The sequence below is a fragment of the Colletotrichum destructivum genome, chromosome 1 (genome assembly GCF_034447905.1).
Source record: "Colletotrichum destructivum chromosome 1, complete sequence".
Classification (NCBI taxonomy): Eukaryota; Fungi; Ascomycota; class Sordariomycetes; order Glomerellales; family Glomerellaceae; genus Colletotrichum; species Colletotrichum destructivum.
In genome coordinates this window covers 3,138,694-3,164,431 of record NC_085896.1, presented here as the reverse complement: position 1 = coordinate 3,164,431, position 25,738 = coordinate 3,138,694, and the positions used below count along the sequence as shown (strand labels likewise).

At 55.5% G+C, this 25,738-nt stretch overlaps 8 protein-coding genes across 8 annotated transcripts; 4 read left to right on the top strand and 4 right to left on the bottom strand.

Moving 5' to 3' along the window:
* The first annotated feature begins 345 nt into the window (after positions 1-345).
* CDEST_00953 (uncharacterized protein) lies at positions 346-5,343 on the top strand. Its single transcript, XM_062917112.1, has 6 exons — positions 346-1,261; positions 2,057-2,468; positions 2,525-2,733; positions 2,791-3,142; positions 3,205-3,886; positions 3,946-5,343. The coding sequence occupies exons 1-6, from the start codon at positions 1,181-1,183 to the stop codon at positions 4,739-4,741; spliced, it is 2,532 nt and encodes an 843-aa protein (XP_062773163.1). The 5' UTR covers positions 346-1,180; the 3' UTR covers positions 4,742-5,343.
* A 5-nt stretch (positions 5,344-5,348) lies between these two features.
* On the bottom strand, positions 5,349-7,106 carry CDEST_00952 (Putative intradiol ring-cleavage dioxygenase, catechol dioxygenase). Its single transcript, XM_062917111.1, has 2 exons — positions 6,448-7,106; positions 5,349-6,322 (listed from the first exon to the last, which is right to left on the bottom strand). Exons 1-2 carry the CDS (start codon positions 6,667-6,669, stop codon positions 5,612-5,614), a joined length of 933 nt encoding a protein of 310 aa, XP_062773162.1. The 5' UTR covers positions 6,670-7,106; the 3' UTR covers positions 5,349-5,611.
* A 3,110-nt stretch (positions 7,107-10,216) lies between these two features.
* On the bottom strand, positions 10,217-14,698 carry CDEST_00951 (Putative oligopeptide transporter, OPT superfamily). The gene is made up of 6 exons (XM_062917110.1): positions 12,607-14,698; positions 12,215-12,554; positions 11,740-12,154; positions 11,481-11,686; positions 11,168-11,409; positions 10,217-11,095 (listed from the first exon to the last, which is right to left on the bottom strand). The coding sequence occupies exons 1-6, from the start codon at positions 13,439-13,441 to the stop codon at positions 10,608-10,610; spliced, it is 2,526 nt and encodes an 841-aa protein (XP_062773161.1). The 5' UTR covers positions 13,442-14,698; the 3' UTR covers positions 10,217-10,607.
* A 374-nt stretch (positions 14,699-15,072) lies between these two features.
* On the top strand, positions 15,073-17,081 carry CDEST_00950 (Putative beta-ketoacyl synthase, thiolase, beta-ketoacyl synthase, active). The gene is made up of 3 exons (XM_062917109.1): positions 15,073-15,739; positions 15,797-16,519; positions 16,610-17,081. The coding sequence occupies exons 1-3, from the start codon at positions 15,335-15,337 to the stop codon at positions 16,769-16,771; spliced, it is 1,290 nt and encodes a 429-aa protein (XP_062773160.1). The 5' UTR covers positions 15,073-15,334; the 3' UTR covers positions 16,772-17,081.
* Positions 17,082-17,520: 439 nt separating this feature from the next.
* On the top strand, positions 17,521-18,597 carry CDEST_00949 (Putative ubiquinol-cytochrome c chaperone, CBP3; the record flags this gene model as incomplete). The annotated part of the gene is made up of 2 exons (XM_062917108.1): positions 17,521-17,968; positions 18,080-18,597. 2 exons carry the CDS (start codon positions 17,521-17,523, stop codon positions 18,595-18,597), a joined length of 966 nt encoding a protein of 321 aa, XP_062773159.1.
* A 351-nt stretch (positions 18,598-18,948) lies between these two features.
* CDEST_00948 (Putative dihydrofolate reductase domain-containing protein) lies at positions 18,949-19,914 on the bottom strand (the record flags this gene model as incomplete). Its single annotated transcript, XM_062917107.1, has 2 exons — positions 19,584-19,914; positions 18,949-19,479 (listed from the first exon to the last, which is right to left on the bottom strand). Exons 1-2 carry the CDS (start codon positions 19,716-19,718, stop codon positions 18,949-18,951), a joined length of 666 nt encoding a protein of 221 aa, XP_062773158.1. The 5' UTR covers positions 19,719-19,914.
* A 140-nt stretch (positions 19,915-20,054) lies between these two features.
* Positions 20,055-22,948, bottom strand: CDEST_00947 (uncharacterized protein). Its single transcript, XM_062917106.1, has 3 exons — positions 22,514-22,948; positions 21,202-22,372; positions 20,055-21,147 (listed from the first exon to the last, which is right to left on the bottom strand). The coding sequence occupies exons 2-3, from the start codon at positions 22,125-22,127 to the stop codon at positions 20,397-20,399; spliced, it is 1,677 nt and encodes a 558-aa protein (XP_062773157.1). The 5' UTR covers positions 22,128-22,372; positions 22,514-22,948; the 3' UTR covers positions 20,055-20,396.
* Positions 22,949-23,097: 149 nt separating this feature from the next.
* On the top strand, positions 23,098-25,464 carry CDEST_00946 (Putative THIF-type NAD/FAD binding, ubiquitin-activating enzyme, ThiF/MoeB/HesA family). The gene is made up of 2 exons (XM_062917105.1): positions 23,098-23,949; positions 24,003-25,464. Exons 1-2 carry the CDS (start codon positions 23,589-23,591, stop codon positions 25,181-25,183), a joined length of 1,542 nt encoding a protein of 513 aa, XP_062773156.1. The 5' UTR covers positions 23,098-23,588; the 3' UTR covers positions 25,184-25,464.
* The last annotated feature ends 274 nt before the right edge of the window (positions 25,465-25,738 follow it).

The window sequence follows — 25,738 nt, the reverse complement described above, 5'->3', positions numbered from 1 at the left end:
GTCTACTTACCGGCTGGGTAGGTACGTACGTACAGTACCTAAGCTCTAATCCCTTGCCCATCCTCCCCCACCTCCCATCCCCTGTCTGCATCCTTGACCCTCTTGGCCCCCCCGCTCCGCATCGCATCTTGTTGCGGTTGCGCGACTCAAGTTCGCCTCGAAGTTCGACTCCACGACCCTGCTTCGCTGAGGAGGGCTCTCCTCCCCCCCCCCCCCCCCCCCCCCGTTCCCCCAGTTCCCGACTCACCCTTTTCCTTTTGCCTGACTCCTGTTAGGTGTGACAGGCGCGTGCTTGTCCAGTTGAGTCTCTTTTTCCAACCTCTTCTGCCTGGCCTGGCCGCATGTCCCATATCCGATCAAAGTCTCGCTGTTCCCCCCTCCCTCTTCCGGCCAGGCTTTTCTCTATCCTTTCCTCCATTCGTATCCTCGCGACATCTCTACAGACTACTTGCACCCGCTGCCGTGACGGCAGTCTCCCCCCCCCCCCCCCTCTTCCCCCTTCCCTATCTTCCGTCCTATCCCATCTCTTTTTGCTCGCCCGCAGTAGCAGACCAACGCAACGCGGGATAGCACAAACCTGGATCTTTTGCTCCCCACGTCACATCTCATTCTCGCGTGCGTGCCTTGGTCGCTCTTTCAAAGCCATTCCCCCCATACCCGATCCGAAGCTCAAGCTTCCCCACTTGCGGTCACCCTCGTCACCCATCGTCGCCAGGTCACCACAAGCTTGCATTGACCCGTCGTCGGAACATGTCAGGAAAGCTTGCGTAGAGAATCGATCCCTACTAGTTTTCCCGCTCTGGATCAGATCACGGAACGCTCTCTGCGACTGTGGCTGCGGCATCTGTCCTCTCGTCTCCTAACCGCAACCCTCGCTCATCGCCTACTGCAGCCGAGAGGAAAGCATGCGCACCTGTCTGTAGGTACGGATACCTGGTGCTTGCTATCCGCCGCTCTGCCTATTTGCCTCTCTGCTTCCACCCTCCGGCATTGTGCAGTCACCCGTGAACCCTCGGCGCCGCTTCCGTCCTTCTCCGCCCTCTTCCGCCACTTCGACACACCTGCCCTTGCGGCTGCCGCTGCTCCAAACCCAACTCCACCTCGTCGCCTCATCGGATAGCGGGCATTTCCAAGGTTCTATGGACTATCCGTATCGGCCCATGCACCATCGCCCTCGACAATGACCCGACCCAAGGTCCCAGAGGACAAACGTCAACGGACTGCTCAGGCCTGTGACACCTGTAAGCGCCGGAAGCAGAAGGTAAGCCCTCACTTCTCCCATCTACCATCTACCTACCTACATTTCTACCATTCTATTACCACCGGACTTGTTTGAATTATATCCCTCTCACTACCTAATTGTCGTTGCATCGGCACATCTGTTCTGGCTTTAGGCTCATGGACCGTTTTGTCCATCAGCTCGTCTTCGCTAGTTGCCTGAAAAGCAGAACGCAGGTGCACATCAGCAGCTACCGAAGATGAAATCACACCCACTCACTATCCTGTTTCCCGGCTTTTCTACTAAGTGCCGTCTATAAGTGGCGTCCATGACATTACTCTCCAGCTCACGATAGCGTGGGCACAGCATTGGACGTTAATCCGATAACATTGTGCCTACTCCTCAGATTCTCCTCCTGCCTCGATCGTCAGCGTTACCCTGTCAACTGGGTTGGCCCATCCAAGTGGGTGGCACGTATCCAGGTACTGTCCGTCATCCGCTGCTGGAACTGTTTCTCGCGGCATAACTCGCAAGAACCGCCGGACCCTTAACCGGGGCATCTTGTTCAAAATCTGGGATGCCCCAGTGGGCAACCCGACGATCTTGTCACAGACTTTTTTAGGGGTGTTGGTTCGTCCCATGAAGAGGCCCCAGTCTCGATCTACAACGGGGTTCCGTCTTACCGGTCTTGTCTACACCGCGTCCTGTATTGTCTGGAATATCCCAAGGCTTGGCAAGTGCTAGATGCTTGCCTACTGCCCCATCATCCCTTCGTACCCGGCCCTACCAACGCGTTCGCCGGCGAGTCCCATTCACTAGCTAACCAAAACGTCAAAGTGCAATGGCTCTCGTCCATGTGCCACATGTACCAAGAGGAGCTTGGTGTGTACCTACACCACGAGCAACGGCTTCGAACAGACTCCTCCGGACCAACTAGCCTCTCCCTCCAAGCGTCGCAACATCGAAGAAGTGCCCACTGCGACATCAACGGCCCATGATGGCTCTCACGCATCTGAGAGTCCTGCGGCGGCCACAACGCCGTGGGAGTCTAGCCTGCAGCAACCAGTCACCGGAGAAAAACCGGCTGTCGGTTTTGATATAAAGCCCTCTATCGAAAATGACCATGAGATGGCAGCAGCGGACCGAGAGTTCGATATTAGGTCGAGACACAGCACAGCATCAGGCCCCGACGAAGAAACATCGCTTATCCAGTCCACCAGGATGTTACAAGACCCTACAGGCAGACTTCGTAAGTTATCAACTATGCATATCGCACGTAACGGGCTCGCTAACCACGTACACAAGTCTATGTGGGCGACTCGGCGTCCTTGGCATACCTACAGCTCATTCGAATGATTGTCGAAGCGAGCGTTGGGCCCAGCGACTTCACGATGGATCCCAGCCGCCACAAAATCATGGAGGCCACTATAGTGATGCCGGCGAACGTACGCCCTCCACATATCTTGCCTGATAGGGACACGGCCAACGCCTTGGTTGAATCGTTCTTTACAAACGTAAGTCACCCATTTTCGTTCGTTGAGACCAACGTTGAGTTTCTAAACATCTCGCAGACTCACGGCCTCATTGAAGTGTTCAACAGAGCAGCCTTTGAAAAGTCCGTCGAAGCTTGCTACTCGGATCCTCTGGCAGCTCAATCATCTTTTCTCTGCTTGTTGTATCTGACCTTTGCCCTTGGCACAGTCCTTGGCACGCCGCGTCCTGGTAGCAAGGAAGACGCCATCTTCAAGAAGCTACGGGCAAGTGAATACGACCGCGCAGAGCTCTTCTTCCGAAGCGCAAAAGCCCTCGGTGACCCGATAACTGGTTTTGAGGATGCAGACTTTTGGTCCGTGCAGGCCCTTTCGTTAATGGCCGTCTATATGCTAGCAGTGTCGAAGCGTAATGCGGCTTATGCCTACTTTGGTGAGATTGATACGAGACCTGGCGGGTCTGCAAAGGATGTAAAGCCCTAACCTGCTCTATAGGAATGGCCGTCCGATCCGGATTTGCTCTTGGCCTACATAGGGTTCAAGAGAATCATTTCATCTTCAAGAGCCACGAAATCAGGCTTCGGCGGAATCTCTGGAGGAGTCTGTTCGTCCTCGACCGTTTCCTCGCGGCTTCGCTCGGCCGCCCGGTAGCCATTGATGAGGAGGAATGCTCTGCGGATGCACTTTTGGTGTTCGAGAAGAACTCTCAAGGGGAGTTGGTCCGCGTCACGAACCCCAATGATGGATTGGACGCCGCCGTACGTTCTTGCCGAATCATTGGACAGATTCTGAAGAAGATCTACGCCCGCCGACGAATATCAGTCCGCCTCGCCCAAGAGATCTGGGAGCAATGCAACAGCTGGTATTCTACCCTTAGCCCGGATCTGGCTGGGAGGCAAGTCGCTGCCGATCCCAATAATCCGATACAAAGCATCGCAGCTCTCCACGTCAATCTGCTCTACTGCCACTCCATCATGTTACTGACCCGGCCGTTCTTCATATGCCTGCTAAGCAAAGTGCACGGCGAGCGGAGCGGTCTTCATTTGCCGGTCCCACGCTGGATCAACCGCATGTCAAAGTACTGCGAAGCATGCCTGCACGCCTCAAACCAAACCATCATCCTCGTTCAAAAGGCGTTCGAGAGCAACTACCTTCCGCAACGCAACCCTTTCGTGCTGTTCGTAACCCCGGGTAGAGTGCCGATTAAAAAAAGAAAAACACTAACATCACCCGCAGTTACTTCCTTTTCGCCGCCTCCCTCATCATTCTGAGCAATGAGTTCGCGGCGATCTACCCGAACCCAAGCTATGGGACCTCGATATCCAACACGATCGCCATCATGCGTTACTGCGCCGCCAGTGATCCGCAGGCCAACCGTCTACTCTTTATCCTGACATCATTCCGCAATGTCATTTACGAACTCCGGCAGAAGAAACCTGAGCAGCCGGCCATGCCCGCTCCTCCAACCTTATCTCCGACATCGATCCAGGACCCCATCGGCACCATTTTTCGACCTTCCGGGGTGTTGCGGAAGGACTCCCTCGTGGCAAATACCTCGGGCCCGTCACTGGCCGCCGTTAAGACGATGGCTCCGCCTCCGCTCTCCATGAAATCAGAACCCACCTTTTCCACGCCGACAGGTCCGTCGGCAGGTGTGTCGCCCGCGGGGAGTACTCCGGGCATGTCTCAGGGCGATCAGAGCACAAGGATGGGCGGTGACTCGGACACGGCGGATGGGGAACTCGAGTTCGACCAGCTATGGGGCTGGTCGACTGTTCCTAGCATAACAAGCGGGACCCTCGCAGCGGGAACGGCGGCCGCACCCGCCGGAGCTCCTCCGGGATTGGCGACGGCGACAACAGCGTCGAAGGTGCCCGCATTTCCAGCTCCCGGTCCAGGCCAACCATTTCGGGGCTTCCCAAACTATATTGTGCCCGGTGGTCCCAACGGAGGCGGAGTCCCGACGGTTGGACCTCCAGGATATGTTGCTCCTCCCAACGTGCCAATGTATGTTCCAGCAGAGTACTCATAGTATAACTGTGATGGAAGGCTTGTCAATACAACGGGAGGAGGGAGAACCATATGACAATCCCTAGGCAGCCGTCATCGGCGAGTCGCAAGACTGTTCGACCAGCTCGAACCCCAGCACACGACTGATACGCTTATCCTGAAATCAATAAAGGACGGCAGGACGGCTTTTGTCCGGAAAATCGAAAACGTGTACCATTATACCCTCGGTGGCTGGGGTATGGAAACTGGATTAGGGACACGAATGTACAGGACGATTCGGTCTATGTAAACGGTACAAAGCTTGAGGGAAAAGGAGCAGAACACACAAGATGAGTTTCAAGATACCCAGAGCATGACGATAAGGAAGTGCTTCTTGACGAGGCGAGGTCGTGAGGCTATTCGTGTGGACATTGCGATGCATGCCTCGAACATACTATTGGGAGAACGGGACGATAGGTAGTAGGTGGGTTTAATCGACTTGCGGCCATGTGAAGTTGCGCAGAAAACAGGGAAATGATGCAGCCTAGGTAGCAACAACAAAGCCTAGCAACGCAATAAGGGGGGTGACCTTCAGAGTCAATATATTCGAGAAAACACCAGACACACCCCTTCGCAACTGGGTTTGGGCGCGTGACAGGTGTACGTATGCATCCAGTCAAGTTTAGAGATGTTTGACCATCATAAAGATGGAAGTTTGCGACTAAAACCTACTTGTGATATTGATTTGTTTGTTTCATGCCTTCGTCAATTCGTCGAGAACACCGTGAACCACATTCCAACCATAACTGATCCCATCCGGCCCTACTCTTCGGCCGCGGCCTGGACTGCGGCGCTCACTCTTCATCATTCATCGTTTGTACCGGTGACCAAACGATACCTCTCAATGTGTTGCTCAAGCCCTGCACAGAACAAAGTCATACTCCAGGGCCCACTTCGCCTTGGGGTCCGACTCGGTAGGTTTGTATTTGACAATCAGGTCCTCTTTCACGGCGAAGACCGAGTCGTCGTCAAGGTATTTGCCCTCGCTGTCGAACAGCTGCGTCGTGATGGGCCGGTATCCGTCGGCGGAGACGATGAAGTGGAGGTGTGCAGGTCGGTACGGGTGTCGGTCGAGGAGCTCGAGGAGCTTGCCGGCTGGCCCGTCATTGGGCACAGGGTAAGGGACGGGCTTAAGGCAGTACAACGAGTACCGCCCCTTATCATCGGTGCGGAAGCGTCCCCTAAGGTCCATTTCTGGCTGGTTCGCGTCCTGCTGCTCGTACATGCCGTTGGGTGCGGTGTGCCATATGTCCACGATGGCGTCCTTGACGGGTTGGCCGTGTTGGTCTAGGACACGACCGTAGAGGTGGGTGGAGGCTTTCTGATAGTCGGGAGAATCGAGGGAGGATACGATAGAGCTGCCATTGGATAGAATCGGTGCGTCGTAGCGGTAGAAAGGACCGAGAATGGCGGACGAGGTAGGGTTAGTCTGGAGGGAGGAGGTCGTCTTCAACTGCAGCTGTTTCGAAGTGATTTCGTCGACGAGGGATTCTAGACCGAGGATATCGCAAAGGAGCTGTGTTTCGTTGCGGGCGTCATCGGACATTTGACCGGCTTCGTTGATCTAGGAGAATGACGCAGGTTCATGTTAGTGGTTGGTGGCCCTCTAAGTAGCCCACGACGACGACGATGACCTGGATAAGTAAAACAGATGTAAGTTGATAAAGAAACCCGAAGGCCGGCACCAACCATTTGTACGCCGGCCATCCATTCGCCGACAGTGAGGTCGACTTCTCTTGCAAAATCGTGAAGGTGCCGAAGCAGGCTCGGCATGATCTGTGCCAGACGGGGATTAGCTTTCGGGCCGGTGGCGGCAATGACCCGGTCGGTGAAGGCCGGGTCATAGACTGGCTTCTCGGCCGGCGTGGGGCCATTGGTGTCAAAGGTGCTGAAGCCGTTCTGGTCCGCCATAGTTCTTGCAACCGGGCTGGGTTCGGCAGCAAACAGGTGATTCGGTGTTTAGGGTTCGCTGGGTGCCCTGAGAGGGTGGGAAAGGTTCGTCAAAGAGCTGTTGAACCTTAAATATATGTGGGCGACTCCCGTCCCAGGGTCTCGGCTGATGATTTGACGAATGATAAGATGAAAAGAGGAGCCGACAATTGGCCTTGAGTCCTGATGCTGTTCAGGAGGATGGCTAACATGCTATCTTCTAAACGAGGAGAGAAGTCAAGGGGCTCATTTGAAACTCAAATAGGAGAAAGAGGGCAAGTCGAAAGCATAACCAGCCTCAACCAGAGGAATCAAGACCGGTGGATAGAGAGGGGAACACCCTTTGATAGGCTGGGTGCGGTGATCTCTTGGCGGTGAATCTAGTCTCTTGTTTTTTGGGAAGCGGTCACACGAATAGGGGCGGCCCCAGAGCAAACAGAGAGAGCAAAGGCAGGTGGCAGAGGCCGGCCATCACCAAAGTGCATGGCGGCCGAGCCCCTTCGTGTATCCACATACCTCTTGGCGAAGCTAAACACTCGGCACATTGGTGGACTGTCGTAGACATGTTGCAATCGCTTTCTTCGGGCCAACATGGCAATGCCGCTGTGTAGCGAACCCGTACTCTAGGTAGTCGACGGATTCCTTTCAGTCCATCGGTGGTGCGCGTGGCTGCCACAAGTTTTGCATGGCCACGCTCTGATAGGTACCCCACCGTATCCGTACAGGAAAAGCGAGGAAGAAAGTTCCATGGGGCCGGGACTCCCGTGAGCGAGCAGAAGGAACGGTCTTGGTGCATTGGGGTGTCAGATGCGCGCAGACTGGGGTCAGGGTCCCGGCGGTATTCGCTAGGAATTCGTCTTCTAGCGTGAACCGCCTCGACAGTAGCTCAGGCATATGCGAGTTGAGGTTAGCTAAGACGAGCTAAGGCGTGACAGCGCGGCGCAGGAGCCCTGCAGTAGTCATCGCCAGAGATTTCATCGCCAATGGCTCGGTGATGGAGTCGTAAGCACGCAAGTGGCAGGTGGTTTGCAGGCAGTGTGGTCGATGTGGGCATGCGAACAAGACCGGCGGTCCGCGGCGGGTCAACAAAGAGGGAACGAACCATAGTCTGCTTGCGTGTATTTGTAGATGATAATCGACGGCTTTGCTTCATGCAGGTGATTGGCCAATTCCAGCCATTTTGTCTCGTGGTTAGTTCCCTTGCTTGGGTACCCAGTCAACTTGGGAAGACGCCAACGAGACACGACAGGGGGCAGACGAGTCGTGAAAGTTGTTCGCAGGCAGCTGGAATGCCATGGATGAACATGGGCAAGGTCTATGACGGACCTTAGCCTTGACTGGGTAGGTAGGCAGCTCGGAGAGTCGGGGTGCAGTCAGCGAAGTTCCCAACAGGCCGCCCGGGGCGTCGGGACTGGTGGCGGTGAAGTGGTCCGACAGTGAACCCGTCTTCGTGGACCGTAATCCAGAGGGCCTGGGCCGTCTCTCAGTTGGTCTTCGTACGATTTGTGCATACCGGCGTGGAGGTAAGGTAAGAAAGAAAAAGGAAAAAGGAAACCCGGCTTGCACTCCGTCTCTAGTGTATCCTCCAGCAGATAGAGAAATTCGGCGAGAGATCGAGCAGGCTGCTACATATGTGAAGTACTCAGAGGGGAGAAATTAGATGCAGGAGAAGATGTGGAAACAAAGTGGCAAGGAAGCAAGTTGGCCAAGTTGCATCGTGTGAGATCGCATCGCAAAGCAGTCGCGCTGGCTGCATAGTGGGACGCCTTCCCGGCAGTAAGTGCCATCTGCCATCTGCCAGCACCCGGGCCCTCTTTCTTTTTGGATGACTTTACGGAGTGCGGATACTGGGCCCAACATATTATTCCCCCTTCTCGTCCATCAACTCAGCACAATTAACTGCGTCCGTCCAGATGACGCTTGCGTCCGACGTGGCTCTTGCGGGCTAGGGAAACATGGCCAAGGCAACCTCAACGCTGTTGGCCTTGCAGCTGGCTGGTGTAGCTGGGTGCAGCACAGAACGCCAGACCGATCACAAAGACCAGCTTCTTTTACGTACTCGGACGACTCCAACAACCAACAGATGCGACTTCACCACTGCCAACAACTCCAGCGTGTAAGGAGCGTTTGATTGCCCAAAAGCTGGACCGTGGATCCGCGGCATTGGAGTCGCCCCATCGTCCAAAAGAAGCTACTGTTTCCGATCATCCACATTGATAAGCTTGAAGTCCCGCCCGGCTCCAAATATTTGCAGTTGTGTGGATGAGAGACGTGGCCAGGAAACGTTAAAGCGGCCGACATCCACACATCCGGCCGGCATTTCACCAACGCGCTAATAGCTATTCCTTTAGTAAGGCCCCTGTGCTGTGCCCTGCGCAGACCTGGGCAATAGTCACGGCGTTATTCAACGCTGGACTAACAGGCCTATCAAGTGCCGAACCGAGGTCCTTGACTCGTTGGCTCGCCGTATTTGTCTCTAACTTCCCTAATGGCATTGACTTGGCAGTCCGACGTCGACTTCATTTCCTGTTCATCTGCCAGGCTGCAGGCCCACGACTCGGCCGCAAACCAACCGAGGTCTTACTCCGAACCCCGGTATTACGGGTTCTCCTTCGACTTGCCCACGACACATAGGCTAGATAAAATCCACACAAACCCGGATTCCATAATTCTGTCCTCGACCCCAACGTGCCCTCGATAAGCCGCGGGTGCCATTGGCCACACCTTCGTTCTCTTCCAGCACCAGTCCCTGCGATTCTCCGCCCTCCGTCCGACCCGATGCCCCACTGTGGTCCGGCCGTCATGCCCCGAACCGTTAGCGTCTATTGGAACTCCACCCCGAGACCCGCGAGCGCGCCCGGGCCCACCCATTAAAACGTTCGCAGTCGTTTCCGTGCGATTCTTCCCGTCTCCCCGCCAAGTGTGTCAGCTCGCCACAATGAAGGGAGCGTGCGAAGGAAACAATTTAATTCCACTGCCGATGCGACGTCGTTGGTTTCGGGTGCTGCTACTGCGCTGTCGGGGTTTCACAGGCGCCATGTCCACCCACACACCCACATGCATATCAATGACGGAGAGGGCGAGACCAAGGGAAATGCAAGGTCTACACGTCTCCTCGGGCTTGGAGCGCCGAGCATGCATTAGGCTCACTTGGTCGAGTCGTCAAGGACCGACTACGAACCCTTCTCCCGGGCATTCCAATCATTGTCAGTTCTGACAAAGACCGCAGACTGGAGTCCATCTCCGTTTTATGCCCAGATAGAGCCGTCCGCCGCCGTATGGTTCGATTCTGTCGAGTAACATCAGTCGCAGCGTGCTTAAGGTAATTAAGAGGCACGACTACATCTTGCACTGTGATCCTCCGTCTTATGGGGAGAGCCTTATCCCCCTAGTTTGCAGGTCAGGCTAGCCAACGAAAAGACTACTGAGATCAGGGACAATGTGCTGCTTGCCAAGCAGCTCTGGCATCATAACAAGCTGGCTTCGTTGACATGGCGTTGCACAATGCATCAGGTAGACAGGCACTCGTCGGTTGGTTCTCGTGTTGCGCGATGCCCCGCCCTACCCATGCTTCTTCGCCTTGTGAGACGATGATCCGGAGTTGATGAGTGGCCCAGTAGAAATTAGACTTGACACGCAATGAAATAGATAATGTACACAGTAAGTAGTCCGTCTTAATGTTGTGATGCTGATCCACCTTTCTCTTTCTACTCATTTGGGTATCCAATCCCGATCGAGCTGTCCCTCTCTTCCCTAAATCTTTCCGGCGTATGGAACCTAAAACGATAACAGCAAGATGGCAGGAAAGTGTTTCTTTTAGCTTGAAAAACCACATTCCTAGTGTTCCCTGTGGTGCGAACCCCTTTAGTGCTACAAAGTCCTAATAACCGTGACGCCTAGTCGTGTCTTGTCGGGAATACTTACCATGAAGTTGGACCAAACTTCGTGCCGGGGGCCGGCGTGGACTGGATCGCTGTGCCCTGAGCGTCCATGGTCGCGGTGACAATGTCATTGCCCCACCACTTGGGCGGGTCGATTCGGTTGAGTGTGAAGGCGAGGAAGATGACAAGCGTAGCGAGGGCCAGGCCAAGGTCGAGACCGGACGAGGTGAGGTAGTTGAGACGCGACCACCAGCCAAAGTGCTTCTTGCGAATGTGGTGTTGGAAGACGTAGCCGACAATGCCCCAGCTAAGGTAGTTGAGCGGCGTTGCAGGCGGGATGGCGCCGGCTCCGCCGAAGATGAGGGGCGCCATGAGGTACTTGACTGGCGACTTAGGCCATTTGAGGGCGGCGAAGTAGAAGATGACGGGGAGAATGGCGCCGAGGCCGAAGAAGATGAAGAGGCCCGAGTACACCTGGCCCGGGGAGAACATGCGAGCGGGGCCGATGAGACCCCAGATTACGGAGGCTACCAGCTGGTCAGCAAACCAAAAACGAACCATGGAATTGAGGGTGGGTTGGAGTAAGGTTGCAAACGTACCAGCGAAGAAGACGCGGCCGCCCGGGCAAGAGAATTTGTTCTCCTGGTGCGGAGTGCACACCTCGGGGATATTCTTCAGTGCAGCGTTCAGCACCGCAATCTGGATGAAGCATGAGAAGGTCGTGGCGACGACCTGACACATGAACATGGTTCTGGGCGGGATCTTCATATAGTGGCCAAACTTCAGGTCGGAGACGAAGCTCAGAGACTGCGACATGGTGATGTACCCAAAAGTTTTAAATCTATGCGAGCAGTCAGAATATGGGATCAGAACACGCCCCATCCTCACTCCCAGTGTCGAAGAAAGACTTACATCATGAGCGCGAGCGGTCGTCCTGGTTGAATGTATCCGTAAATGAACTCGGTCAAAACGTTTAAGCCGATCTGATTGTTGGTGACGGCTTGAATGATGCCGATAGGCAGTGAGAAGCCGAAGGAAATGGCCACCGCCAGGAGAAATGCCCACCATGTCAGGTTGGTCGGGTATGCCAAGACAGTGACAAAACCGAGACCAAGCATCTAGGCCGTGTCAGTAGGCTACACGTCAAAAGCGACGTGGTATATATACTCACGATTGCGAACAGGCCCATGTACCACCAGGTTGGCGCCTCCTTATACTTCTTCATGAGCTTCATGTGGATATCGGGCTTCTCCTTGCTACTATTCCTATACTGCGCCCAAATCTGCTTGCCGTTGTGCAGATACGTGTAGACAATCAGAGAGGCAATGGCAGCGAATGATAACCCGTATGAAATCGCAAATGTCGTGCTGATGAACAGAGGCGAGTAGTTTTTGTAGGCCTCCACGTCGAGCGTGAGCTGGGGCGTCAGGATGCGAGACGTGTTGTACGGGTTGCCGGTGTTGTCGTACGTGCCCGAGTCACTCATGGGCAGGTACTGGGCATACCAGACATCGCTGTAATGGAAGATGGAGGCCCCGATGACGAAGAAAGTAACAACGCCAATAAGCGTGTTGGCAATCGCGTGCCTGTAAGGGGTGGTAAGTACTGAGCTCGAAGCATCTCACCAAGGGTGGCCGAGAACGTACCATGGAGGAATGAGCGGAGAACCAACGAATCCCGAGATCTGGGTCCAGTCGAGCGTCAATGGCAGGATTGAAAGACCGCTCGTGCCACCAAACAGTTGGTTGATAACAACGTTGTTCGGTGCGATCCAAGTGGCGACCGCCATGATACTCAGAAACTGGGCAAGGAAGCCGGGTATCCAGTAGTAGCAAAATGAGCCGAGGGTAATGATACCGAACCACTTGTACCGAGGCATGCTACCTCCAATGAAGCTGGGATCGGGCCGGTCGTTCGCCTCATACATGGCGTTCATCAAAGTGACAGACACCAGATTGCCGGGCCAGATCATGGCCGCCGGGTAGACTGTGCATAAAGTTAGGGAAAGCAGATCAGGGCTTCCTCATGGGGGACCAACCTAGGAACTTTCTCATGATGCCGGCGATTCCGTAGCCCAGCGACTGGGTCGAGATTGTGAGAAGGAGCTGAAAGACGATGCCAAAGTCCTGCTTGTAGAAGACCAGCTGAGCCAAAATGATGTCGGTGGCATATGCGACCGAAAAGGAAACACCGGCCATCACAACGATAATGGAATGTTCTTTAATGTTGAAAGGTCCAGGGTTCAGACTCCACTTGAGGCCAAACGTATTGAACTGTTTGGTGGGCATCACCTTGGCCCAACCTTGGCCAATGGGCCAGGCGATGATCTGCGCGATCAGAGGGCCAAGGCCGATGGAGGGTTGTCGTAATGAGAACAACGTGTTCATTGAAGCGCCGACAGTGACCAGCAATAGACCGATAGTCCAGGCTCTGATGGTGTTGCATGGGACGTCTTCGTCGTAGTTGCGAACGGCGGCGCGTACTTCGGCATAGGGCGAGTCCTCCTCCTCCTCTCTCTTCATGGCGAGCTCATCGTCAACCTCTTCGGTGGGTGTCAAATCGGCTTTGCGAATCCTCGTCTCGTACTCTTCGGGCAGATTGGGATCTAAGAGAAGTTCATGTTCGGACCCTTGCTCATCTTCATCGTCATCATAGCCATGGTAGACACTCGACTCACCCCATTGCGAGAGCCGCTCCCTCAAGTCCTCTACCGGATCACGGTCGTGATATCTTGACGTAGTAGACTCGGGAGCGGGATTGATCTCGCGCCCACTAACTTCCACCTCTGCTTTGGTATCGAGCCCTTGATCGTTGTCCGCCATCATAGGTCCTGAAGCCGTGCCAGACGGCTTACCGCTAGATGGTTGGGGCATGCTGATAGTATTCCCAAAAAGTGTGGGAGCACAATCATCGACGCAGGGCCCAAAGCTTTCCAAAAGCAGGAGGAAGTAGTGGGTTTCTATATAGGGGCAGAGTCTACAGTGTCTAGGCTTATGTCGCTGAGAGAGAGAGAGAGATGGACAATGGGAACCGGCTAAGCCACGAGCGCCGATCCCAGACCAACATGAAGCAAAGGCTAATCCGTCCTGCTGAATGTACCCTTTGAGCCGACGATGAGCCTCTCAAGGCGAATGGTGGCGTGATTGGACCTGGCACTCGAATGTATCAACCCACAGGCGTGGAACACAAAAGTAAGTAGCGTAGAGACTGCCTCCGTGCCTGAGGAAACAGGGTGATGCTCGACAGGAAAGGGGCGGGCGATCCGCAGACCGGGATCAGACTACGGGATGGCGAAGACGATGACTGGAGCTGAGTGTCGTTGAGGGCGTGATAGGTGGTGATGGGATGGCCAAAGATGTCGAGAAGGTGTGTCAAGGCATGAAATGAGGCTAGTCTAAGGAAGGCGGAATTCCCGACTGGTGAAAATGCTCGGACAAGAAAAAGATCGGGCGAGAAGTGGCTGCTTTGCTCTCATAGGACGGGTGGGCAACGATAAGAAGGGAAACAAATGCGACACTGAAACCAAGCTGCGGCACAACTCAGCACAGATGCAGTGTGGTGTGGCAACTCGAGGCCCGAAGACAGAGCCGCAGGCTGCGGCAATGAACGAAGGCGTTGGGTTTTGCAGACACGGAGATGTGACGGGAGACCCTGCAAGGCGGGGGGCCAAGCTTCGACGTCGCCTGTGTTCCTGAAGCCTCGTTTGTTTCTCTTGGCTGCTTAGTACGGCGCTGACAAGGACTTGGAATGCTGGGGAGATGTCGACGTCTGAAACGTGGTTCGATGGACCGGTTGGTGAGATGAGATGTCGTCCACCAGGGTGTTTCCCGTCTTCTCGAAGGGTTGAATCCCGGTGCTCTTGAAGCGACCAGAGAGAGACGATCCGATGGAACGAGAGAGGAAGTCCGCTCAGGGGGGTATATCCGAGCCGGACGTCAAGAGAAGCTTCTAAGATACGCAAAGGGGCTACAGTACTAGTACGTGTAAGGTTCGTCGGCGACTCGACTCTCGGGGAGAGAAAAGAGAGAGGGTTGACGAGACAAAGCGAGGGAAAGAGCGCCAAGCCGCAACGTGTGTCGTTGCGTTGCGTTTGCGGCGCAGAGGCCAGTTCCCCGATTCCAGCCAGTGTCTGACTCCCGAGTGGCTAAACCTGAACCCCAGGCCCCTCCCCCATTGAGGCGAGGCGGCGTTAGTGTACCCCGCTTCCCGGGCTGCAGTTGGCCTTAGGCCAGGTCCCGGTGGTCCCTTTGAGATATCAATTGACCGTAGATGAGATCCCGACACTGTGGTCTAAGCACCACAGAGTCCCCAATTTCCCGTTATGACAGCCCCCTGACAGCACAGTGGTTGTCCATAGCCATAGGCACCCTTAGCCCCTGCAGCGATACTCGCCGACACGCCGCTGATTAGGTATCGTCGGTACGTATCCAGGGTGTTATCAAAGTCGACGTCGCGCTAAAACTGCATCTGTGCGGCGCAGATCTGACCGCGATTTTCCACATGTCTCCAACATTGTTCCGACTTCAAGTCTCCCCTTGCCTCTACCTACCTTAGTCTAGGTACCTACCTACACTACTACCATTACACGTTCTACTGAACGTTTTCTCTTGCCGCACCGCAATCACCTTCCACTTATCCCTACTACTGGAGTAGCGAGTTCCCCTTTCCAGCGCGCCCCAGTCATTCCACCCTGCTCTCCCACCGTTCATACGTCGGTGCGTCTTTGAATAAAACACGACATACCCTATCCTGGACATGGCCGAATCATGCGACGAGTTGTCGTGACAGGGCTCGGTGCCATCTCACCCTTTGGCGTCGGCGTGCGCAACACATGGAATCGTCTGTTAGCCGGAGAGTCTGCCATCACCAGCGTGGCCAATTTGGAGCCGCGAACCCGCTGGAAAGATCTGACGAGCACCGTTGCTGGCGTAGTCCCCAGCCATGGCCCAGGTCCGGAACAGTGGCGGCCCGGTGACTGGCTGGATGCCACGGAACAGCGTCGCATGTCCAAGTTTGCCCAGTATGCCGTGGCTTGTGCTGAAATGGCGATGAAAGATGCCGGCTGGCAGCCGCAGAGCCAAGACGATCTGGAAACGACGGGCGTCTGCCTTGGCAGCGGTATCGGGAATCTCGAGGAGATTTACGAGGCAAGCTTGGCGTTCAATCAACAAGTGAGATTTCGCCGCCGTGATCGAGGGGCGAAGCCAAGCTAAAGTCTGTTCGGGTAGGGCTACAAGAAGGTTTCGCCGCTGTTCGTCCCCAAGATCCTCATCAACTTGGCCGCTGGTCATGTCTCGATGAAGTATGGGCTACAAGGCCCGAACCATGCCGTCACAACCGCATGTACCACTGGTGCTCATTCCATCGGAGATGCCATGCGATTCATTGCTTTTGGGGACGCAGATGTCATGGTCGCTGGTGGTACGGAATCTTGCATCCATCCCCTGACCTTTGCCGGTTTCGGAAGAGCAAGGTCCCTCTCCACGGCCTACAACAATGACCCCCACGCCAGCTGTCGTCCCTTCGACCGCGACCGCAACGGTTTCGTCGTCTCGGAGGGGTCGGCAGTGATGGTCTTGGAGGAGCTCGAACACGCTAAGGCCAGGGACGCCAATATCTACGCAGAAGTGAGGGGATACGGCTGCAGCGGCGATGCGCATCACATGACGGCTCCGCGGGAGGATGGTCACGGAGCCTTCCGCGCCATGAAGCTTGCGCTGAAGAATGCCGGCGTGCGGCCGGCCGAGGTGGGCTACATCAACGCGCATGCCACGGGAACCCTAGTGGGCGACGCGGCGGAAGCCTCGGCGATACGACGCATCATGACGGGCGACGAGGGCTACGCGGACGAATCACAGGTCACGGTGAGCAGCACCAAAGGTGCCGTCGGGCATTTGCTAGGGGCAGCTGGCGCCATCGAGGCCCTGTTCGCCGTCTTATCGGTTGCAGAGGTGAGTCGCGGATATTGGGTTCTGAAACCGAAACCTTGTTTTCCCCAGAATTCCTCGATCAAAGGCACGTTCCGCTAACCCCTGCCCAAGAACATTGTGCCGCCCACGCTGAATCTCGAGAACCCTAACGTCGGGGGTTCCATGAATTTGGTGCCCCTCCAAGCACAGGCGAAACAGGTTAACGTTGCCATCTCCAACAGCTTTGGTTTTGGTGGGACGAATGCCTCACTGGTTTTCTCCAAGCTTTGCTAGGGCTCGGAAAACAATGACGGTGGGACCAGCTACAAGAACCTTGGGATGATGGGTACGATGCCCCCGGGTTGTCGCAATTTGGCTCAGACTTTTACAAAGCTGGAAAGAAACTATTTCGGTAGCATGAATTTGTGAAATTGGGTGTAGGATTAGATTAGATCTCAGTCGTAAACAACAGGGTTACAGACGAGCATACCTGTACCCGTCCAGCGCGTATCGTGGACGTCATTTGAATCGGCAGTCGCTCGGCGCCCCCTCTGAATTGAAAGCATGCCGTAGGAAAGTAACGAGACGGATCTCAGGGTCTCGAGGGGAAGGTTTGAACCTCAAGCGACTCTTTGAAAATAGTACGGAATGCAAAAAAAGACCATGGTAAAACACAGCACACTGTTCTCTACTCAAGAGATTCAAAATGACATCTTTCATGATATCCAAATCGGTAGGTAGACTACTAGGATCCAGGGGCCGTGTAAATCTGTTCGAAACACTGTACAACCGAACGCGATGTGGGTGGCCCGAAGTTCCGCCGGTCCGGCATCTTTTGCTAGGCCGAAATTTCCAATTCGATGTAATGATGAACCTTTTTTCTTTTTTTTGGATGACGTCCAGACTTTCGAGCTCTTGCGACCTGGGCGCTCACCTCTAAACCAGACCCGACTTTCTACAGCATTTTCCCGGACGAGGACCTTCCTCTCCCTAATACCCATGAGCAGGCCAACCTAGGCTTTATCAACACCAATATTGAAAAGATGGCCTGCCAAAGCTGCCGTTACCAGGCGAGACTACTGGCTCGGAGCCTGCGAGCGACTGCCGACTTCGCCTTACCCCAGAACTCCTTCGCCGTGACGGCGCGCCGGACGGCTCCGGCTGCAATGGCAAAGCCTACGACGGCGACGACGACGATAACGAGGACAGCAGTCATGACCCCTCCCTCCAGACGATACTTCAGCCAGACAACGACTAGGCGGAACCAGGCGCCGCCGTCCGGCTTCAAGCAGGCCATCGCATCGACCATGATGGCCGCCGCACCAAAGACCATGGCCGCGTCCATGACAACCTCCCGTCTCGAGGCCCTCTACAAGGCCTGCTCGTCGCAGGCTCTTTACCAAATCTCGGAGCAGGAGCGTGCCAAGGACATGGTCCGTATGACGACTGAGGGCGAGGAGGTTGGGGCCCCAATAGGGCCGTGGCTGCAGTGTGCGTGATTCCTCTGCCAACATCCCTCTGCTCAATACTCATTGATGGGGAAATTGGATTTGGAATGAACCCCCTCCTTTTCCCTTCACTGACTGTTCTGCCGACCCACAGACTTCGATCTCCAACCCTCTTTCAGCTCCTGGTCCCAGGCCACGATGCTGCACATGTACCTCGTGGTCGCCCGCCTGCGGTGCCTGGATCGTGAGGCCTCGCGCAACCTTCAGCACCAGTTCATCGACCAGTTCTTCTTCGACTGCGAGCGCATGATGCACCTGAACCACGGCATGACGTCGTCGGCACTGCGCCAGCGGTATCTCAAAGAGATCTTTGTCCAGTGGCGCGGCCTCATTGCCGCCTACGACGAGGGTGTCGTCAAAGACGACCGCGTGCTCGCCGCCGCCGTGTGGCGCAATCTGTTCAAGTCCCGCGAGGACGTCGACATGCGTCAGGTCGCTGCCGTTGTCGGCTGGATGCGCGCTACCCTGCAAGACCTTGAGGCCGCGCCCGTTGAGGACCTGCTCGTCTCGCCGGCCAAAGTCTTCAAGAGGGACGTGAGGGATATGCTCAAGCTTGTCGATGTTGTTGCGCCGCAGGTTAAAGAGGACATGGCCAACGCCGGCGCCGCTTAAGCAGAGGAGCTAAAAGCATAGTATGTCGGTGGGAGTTTCGGTAGAAGGCCGGTTGCGGCTAGGAGGGAGACAGCCCAAGCAACGATGCTGGGCTGTCAGCTGTATCATTGTGGTAAAGCGATGGAGAGGTGTATAGCACCGGCAGGCCATCAAGTCGCCGATTGTAGCCTGGGAATGTGCAGAGGCTTTGTAATCTTGTACAATTATCAATGCATGCGAGAAAGATAAGGAGGGAGAAGGGCACGGGACGGCGCATGGCAACAAAACAGCTCAGCAACCCAACTTTTGTATAAAAATAAAGACAACCTTTTATTTTCATTACTAGCACGGCAAATCGCGTGGTCGTCAAGTTCAAACCTTTTCCCACATCTGGAACTCGTATCTCGTCCCGTTCTCCTCAATCTCCCCGCCCTCAACCTCCTCCCCGACCCATGCATCCAGCCCGGTCTTCTCGACCTTCATCCACCCCTGTGCCGCCGAGTTCTCCTCCCCATTCTCCCCTTCGTCCCTCAGCCTCAGCGGGAAGAACGCGTCGCACTCAAACTCCCCAAGCACCTTGGTCAACAGAACCCTCTTCACTTCGGGCAGCTGGAGAGCGGCGCCGTAGATTTGCGCGCCGCCGATGACGAACACCTTGCCCAGTCGGCCGGCGACGCCGTCGCCGCGCAGGTACGCGAGCGCCTGCTCCAATGATCCGACCTTGACAGGCTCCCTGTCGAGGTCCGGCGTCGCTGCCGCGGAAGATGAGGAGGAGAGGTCCAAGGCCGGGTGGGCGCGGCTGATAACAATATTGAGACGGCCCTTGAGGGGCCGGAACTTGGGTGGGATGCTCTCCCAGGTCTTGCGGCCCATGATCACGGCGTTTCGGGCGTCCGAAGGGGCCTTTTCCCCGTTTGTGTCGGCCGAGTTAGCGTCGGCGGAAGCAAGTATATCACGCCAGCCTGCATGACGACATGGTGAGAAGAGGGAGAGAGAAGCCCATGTACCTGTGGTGGAAGCCTCTTCGTTACGCGAGCAAAGTAGGCCATTTCTTTCCTTAGGCCCGTCCAGGGGAGACCACCCTTAGCGCCGATGCCCATGTTGCGCGTCGCCGCGACGATAAGCGTGAGTTCATGGCTCATGGTCGATTTTCTTCCTATTCTTGCCTAAAACCTGGTTTGGAAGTCACCCTTTGAGACGTCCGTCGCTCTAATCAGAAGAAGAACAAGAAGAAAAGAAGAACAAGAAGCGAATCCAATGGTCGCGTGTCAAAGTGATGTATGTTGACGATTGGATCGCTGCGGTAAAGAATAGTGAGGTGTGTGGTTGTTTCTGAGTTTTGCGGGACGCGATCCAGCCACACCGTTGGCGCCGGCCCATTGGTGGGGGGTTTTTGAATGAATGAATTCGGCTCGACAACATCGACGGCAATTTCGAATGGAAAGTCACAGACAAAGTGGTTTCAACCAAGGAGCCAGACCGATGTAGTTGCAATATGGAAATGTTATGGTCTGCTACGATGAGATCAGTGGCCGCCTACCAATCAATTTTACAGAGCAGCCAGATTGGGTTCATCTCATATCCCACGACTTCAACAGAATCGGGACTTCAATATGAAACCAAAAACTCCAATCGATTGTTAATACTGGCATGGTTGCACGTGGTATATGATGAGCGACGTCCTTGTCACACCCGATTAACCCAGCCATCCGTGGCTCAACACCAAGAACTCCGTAATAATCGTCACTCGAATGCAGCCATCCCGCCGTCATTATGGAACTCGTAGCAGTACCTCGTGACCAACTACACCCTAAATGGTCTCATCGTAACTCCACCGCGGGGAAATACCTCGGTCCCGCAAATCCTTTGGTGAGTACCGCTTGAATGTCAATGTTGCTGCCGGATGCCCGGCTGCTACTCCACATCTTCAGGAGTAGGAACCGCCCAGAAACAGGGGGATCAAACCGTATGGTACACTTGCTCTTGTCCTTTTCGATGAAGAACTTGGCATGAGGGGCCATCAGCTCGCCGCCAACAGCTCGCACAGCCTCCTGCGTTGCCGTCTGGTTCGCCCCGGCAACCTCCGCCGACATGTCGGCAGCATCCCGACGCCTGTTCGCGAAGGAGTAGTCTTCGAAGCCATACTCGTCCGAGGCAAACGGATTACCATCATCGCTGCTGTCGCTCTCAAACGGCAGGGACCCAATCCTATTGGGTGCTCGCCGATTGACGGGGTTCCTCGGGGTGTCCTCGTCATCGGTCTCCTCATAACTGCACTCGGTTGTGATGTCGAAGGGCGGTAGGTGCGAGGAAAACTCCGTGGGGATTTGCGCCGTCCTTTGCATGTTCTCTTCGTCGTCATGACCTAAGCTGTATAGCCGCCTTTGCCGCGTATGTGTTCTGGTGACGGTTGTGCCATCCTCGTGGTGCCGTATCGAGATGATGGGGGCCAGCGCTCTTGTTGCTGATGGACGACCTGACCTCGATGGGGCGTATTGTATCTCGTACTGCGCTGTGCGTTTAAGCGTCTCGTCTTGGTTCATGGAAACAAACACCATTCCCTCCCGTACACTGCCAAAAGTTGTCAGATGAGGTTCCCACAAGGTTGGCACCGGTTTTGCTTACGGCGACGAGTAGTTTGATGAAGGCGCTTTGATCACGAGCTCCTTCAATGTAAACACCGTTGCGCCCTGATGCTGCAAAATGATGTTGCAACGGTTTGATTGTGTGCAATACACAGTCTTGTCGTCCTTCAGAATGTTTCCATAGGCATGCAGGGAGGCGTTTTCGTACAGTCCCCCGTCACAACTTAAAATTTCCATCTTGAGCTGGCCGGGCTCAACTTGCCCGTATCGCCCATACCGAAATCCTCTGAAGCTCTGGGAAGCACGCTCCGAGTCCAGCTTCCTCCTCTTCACTCTCCGGTTCTCCTCAGGGGGCTCTTCTGAGGGAGGGAGTGGGGATAGGTTGGGCGGCGATAAGTTGGGAGGCATCCTGGGTGGCGAAAAGGGCGACGAGCTGTATTGAGCTCTGCGATTCCACAGAGCTCGGACAGCCTCTACATCGTCTTCCGTGCCGTCGAGTCGCTGACGGCCACTTAGTGATCGAACGGTCGTGTAACCGAAGACGGGTGGCAATTGGAGGGGTTGTCGTCGACTATCGCCGTCTCGCTGATCGTTCTGTAGTGTGTCGAGTACATTGGATTCCTGACTCCGGTTCTGGATGCTATCTCGAGAGAAACCAAAATCATCATGCGCAGCGGACATGAAAGCCGTGAAGCCACTCAAGCTGTTTCCCACTAGCTCGTCGTATTCGGCCTGGAAGTTTATATCTGCCATGTGCCGCCTGAGGTGGAGATATGATTCGGTCTGGTCTTGGGACGTGTGGACCTCGGGTTCCCAGGGATGTCGGCGTGATTGTGGAGGGTGTGTCGCATGATCCGAGGGAAGAGGTGGCGGCAAAGAGAGTCTGCGATGCGGTGGTAAGGGCGGGTAGTCGTCGTTTTCGCGCCTCTGGGAATTTCGGCTCGGGCCTGGCCGCTGTGACGACATGCTTCGTCGGCAGTGACAAACCCTGCGAGACGGGCGCTAGCCGGGGGACAGCAGCTTGTTGAGTTCGACTCTCCCAGTATGCTGCCCGTAAACGCCAGCGGGAGGAAAGCGGCGGGAGGATTGGCCGCGGTTTTGAGGGGGGATTTGTGGATTCGGCGGACGGTCAGTTCGGAGGGGTTGTGTGGGCGTGCAAACAATGCAATGTGTAGGCCAGGGAGCGGGATGCCGGGTGCCGATCGATGGGGCTTGAGAGCGAGTAGACCGGTCAGAATATCGGAAGAAACACCGCAACAACGTGGCAAGGTATTCGTTTGGCAGTGAGTAGCGCCACAGTCTGCAGAAGAGAGGACTCAACTGCTAACGGACGACGTCAAGGGCACACTCACAACGATGTCGCGGCTGGTGGGAGGCCTGTGTGTGGCCAGGATGTGATCGGTCGTCAGTTGTCGGGTGTCACAAACGAACTTGAAGCTCTGGCTTTGTCGAGAGGGCGCAGAGGCGAGAGTGACCGACGACAGGACAAAGAGCCATGCGATACTGGCACGAACGAACGACCGTCGTCGCGGATCGAAGGTGTGTCGTCAGCAGGCCGGCGGATGACGGAAGTTGGTTGGTTGGAAGTCGGATTTGGAGTGCTGTTCGGGTTCCAGCCTTCAATTCTACAAATGACGGACAAGGGAAAGAGGCGAGCGAATGGGCACGCGGCCAGTTGCAGTGGAAGTAGCAGTAGTGCGCTGGGATCGCCCTGATGCGCCCGCTAAACAGAGCCCTGGTCCTGTCCAACGCGGGGTTTCGTACCTGTAAAGAATCAGCGATGGAAGGGGGGCAAGGGATTTTTGCCATGAATTGTTAAATGATACCTGAGCGTTGTGTGAGCAGCCACGCCCCGTACGCGTACGTAGTATCACTTTAGCGCGGCTCTAGCGCGTCGTCCGTGCTCTTGTGATGCCTGCGTTGGGAAACGCGGGAAGGTGCCTGTCTGGCACGTTAACAATTTCTGTTTGGCAAATGGAAGCTAGTGTATCTCAGCCAAGCTTACCTACCTAGGTAGCCTCGACCTCAAGTGAACCCCCGTCCAACCTTCAGCCTTGTTTTGGGGAGGTCAGGTCAAGCCATAACCATATACCGACATCAAATTCCCTAGAGCAGGCGAGCCTTTTGTACTGACGACTTCATCTACGGACTTGTGACTTCCATCGTTCAACAAACCAAACACTACGATACCCTTACGATTCTTACGGCACAAACAATCCAGTCTCACTCGACGTGGTCTCTCACCTTTCATTCACTCACCTGCTACACCTTTGGGCTCACACGTCTCGCGAGGCTACAACCTGGCGCGCATTGCCTTACTGGCCTGCATTGACCACATTTCCTCACAAACCAGGTGAGGGTCATCTTTTCCCACCTGTATCACAGTTCCCTGGGCTCTCGGCACAGCCCCCGTCTCATTCACCAACGATGGAGGAGCAAACACAACATCAGGAGAATCCGGCGCAGGAGACTGCCGCGCCCAGCGACAACACCCCTGCCACAGCGCCGGAAACCGTCGTCCCTCACCATCCTCTACCCGATACCTCCAACGGCTTTGACCCCAGCATGCAAGCCGCGCCCATGAACCAGGTGCTTCCTGAAGCCCTACAGGAGGTCATCCCCGGAGGCATGCCCACTGGAGACCTGCCCCCCAACATGCTTCCGGGAATGTTCCAAGCGGCCCAGATGTTCATGCCGGAGCTTTTGCAACAACAAGGTGCACAAGTTTATGACCAAAGTGGCGTTCTTCAAGGTCTTCCTGTTGCCGCTGCTCCGGCCATAAGCGCAGGTATGCATCACTTCGCAAAGACGGGTATGTGAGATGTAGCTGACCCTTCTTAGATGAGATTGCGCTCTATGACCGTCAGATCCGCCTTTGGGGCATGAAGGCCCAGGAGAAGATCCGCAACGCAAACATCCTCCTCATCACCATGAAGGCACTCGCGAACGAAATTGCCAAGAACCTCGTCCTCGCCGGTATCGGATCCCTGACCATCCTCGACGGCGCTGCCGTCTCGGAATCGGACCTGGGCTCGCAGTTCTTCCTCTCTGAAACGGAGAACCACGTCGGTCAAAACCGCGCACAAGCCGCAGCCGCCGCCATTCAGAAACTCAACCCCCGTGTGCAGGTGCACGTCGATGCCGAGGGAATCAAGTCCAAGGGCACGAGCTACTTCTCTGGCTTCGACATCGTCATCGCCACCGACCTGGACCCCGACTCCCTCAACATCATCAACACCGCCACCCGCCTGCACCAGAGATCGTTTTACGCCGCCGGCACGCATGGCATGTACGGCTTCATTTTTTCCGACCTGATCGAGCATGACTACGTCATCGAGAGAGACCTCGGCAATGTCGCGACAAAGCTGGCGCCCGAGACGAGAACCCGGAGCGTCGTCGCCGTCAACACAAAGAAGGAGGGCGGCAAGACGATCGAGGTGGTGACGAAGCGTGAGCTCTACTCGACATGGTACCTCGCCAGTGACGGTGCTACCCTGCCCGAGGAGTACGCAAAGAGCGCGAGGAGAAAGAAGGCGGTCAGCCCCGTCATCTCCTGCCTGCGGGCACTATGGGATTTCCAAGTCCTCAACAGCGGCCGGCTCCCTAGTCACACCAAGGAGGACCTCGGGCTGTTCACGAAGCTTGCCACGGCCAAGCACGCCCAGCTGGGCCTTCCGTCCGAAACTCTGCGATCCGAGGTCCTGCGTAGCTTCCTACAGAACATTGGCAGTGAGATGGCCCCCATCACCGCCATCCTCGGCGGCCAGCTGGCGCAGGATGTCATCAACGTCCTCGGCCAGACCCAGCAGCCCATCCAGAATATGGTCATCTTCGATGGTAACAGCATGGAGGCATCGGTTCTCCCGCTGCACCCCGTTGGCGAACTGGGCCGTGGCCTGCTGTCACTCGCCGCCCCCGGCGGCCTCGTCCAGAACGGAGGAGGCATGGTTCCCGGCGACCCCAGCATGATGATGAGTATGGACGGCGCTATGGACTTCAACAACCATATCCTTACACAGTAGCCCTATGCACTCGTTCGGTCTACTTCTGCAGTCTGTACAACAGTTTGGCTCGCGCCGGAGGTTAGGGAGTTGAGATACAGTGTTCCCCATCTCGACACCCTTTTTGCCGGTTCGGAAAAATATGGCTTGCACACATGTAATATTAGCTACACTGTAATCAAACAAGATTGGCCCAATTGTGCTCGTTGCTTGAAACTTGGCTTTTGCCGCCGAGTTTCCTATGCTGAGTCACATAAAGCTCCATGAATGTCCTATAGTACCCGGCTGCGTCCACTTCACCCTCTTCATCTGCGGTGTCTTCAGTAGATTCAATAGAGGTACTTTGAACAACTAAGAATTTGGATGAGGAAGGGGACTGCTCTCGGGACCTACACACAGGTGGGCGACCAGAAAGCCCGTTACCACCCCCCCCCCCCCCCCCCCCCCCCCCCCCGCCTTGCCCAGCCGCTCCTGTCGTCAGCGGGGCGGGTGTTTGCACAACGTATAACTTAAAATCAGGGCGTGCAAATAGAGGTGGAAGGAATCTTCATGGGCCTCATGCTTCAAAAACGTTTA

What these genes read in the sequence shown, in the direction of transcription:
- CDEST_00951 (XM_062917110.1), bottom strand. Translation starts at nt 13,441, where the DNA reads ATGCCCCAACCATCTAGCGGTAAGCCGTCTGGCACGGCTTCAGGACCT. An exon ending in TCTCCGCTCATTCCTCCATG is followed by an intron (nt 12,155 to 12,214) that starts GTACGTTCTCGG and finishes CACCCCTTACAG; the next exon opens with GCACGCGATTGCCAACACGC. An exon ending in ACATGGGCCTGTTCGCAATC is followed by an intron (nt 11,687 to 11,739) that starts GTGAGTATATAT and finishes GACACGGCCTAG; the next exon opens with ATGCTTGGTCTCGGTTTTGT.
- CDEST_00952 (XM_062917111.1), bottom strand. Translation starts at nt 6,669, where the DNA reads ATGGCGGACCAGAACGGCTTCAGCACCTTTGACACCAATGGCCCCACG. An exon ending in GGATGGCCGGCGTACAAATG is followed by an intron (nt 6,323 to 6,447) that starts GTTGGTGCCGGC and finishes TCATTCTCCTAG; the next exon opens with ATCAACGAAGCCGGTCAAAT.
- CDEST_00950 (XM_062917109.1), top strand. Translation starts at nt 15,335, where the DNA reads ATGCGACGAGTTGTCGTGACAGGGCTCGGTGCCATCTCACCCTTTGGC. An exon ending in GCTTGGCGTTCAATCAACAA is followed by an intron (nt 15,740 to 15,796) that starts GTGAGATTTCGC and finishes CTGTTCGGGTAG; the next exon opens with GGCTACAAGAAGGTTTCGCC. An exon ending in CCGTCTTATCGGTTGCAGAG is followed by an intron (nt 16,520 to 16,609) that starts GTGAGTCGCGGA and finishes CCCCTGCCCAAG; the next exon opens with AACATTGTGCCGCCCACGCT.
- CDEST_00953 (XM_062917112.1), top strand. Translation starts at nt 1,181, where the DNA reads ATGACCCGACCCAAGGTCCCAGAGGACAAACGTCAACGGACTGCTCAG. An exon ending in TGCGGCTTATGCCTACTTTG is followed by an intron (nt 3,143 to 3,204) that starts GTGAGATTGATA and finishes CCTGCTCTATAG; the next exon opens with GAATGGCCGTCCGATCCGGA. An exon ending in CAACGCAACCCTTTCGTGCT is followed by an intron (nt 3,887 to 3,945) that starts GTTCGTAACCCC and finishes CATCACCCGCAG; the next exon opens with TTACTTCCTTTTCGCCGCCT.
- CDEST_00946 (XM_062917105.1), top strand. Translation starts at nt 23,589, where the DNA reads ATGGAGGAGCAAACACAACATCAGGAGAATCCGGCGCAGGAGACTGCC. An exon ending in TGCTCCGGCCATAAGCGCAG is followed by an intron (nt 23,950 to 24,002) that starts GTATGCATCACT and finishes GACCCTTCTTAG; the next exon opens with ATGAGATTGCGCTCTATGAC.
- CDEST_00947 (XM_062917106.1), bottom strand. Translation starts at nt 22,127, where the DNA reads ATGTCGTCACAGCGGCCAGGCCCGAGCCGAAATTCCCAGAGGCGCGAA. An exon ending in TCATCAAACTACTCGTCGCC is followed by an intron (nt 21,148 to 21,201) that starts GTAAGCAAAACC and finishes AACTTTTGGCAG; the next exon opens with TGTACGGGAGGGAATGGTGT.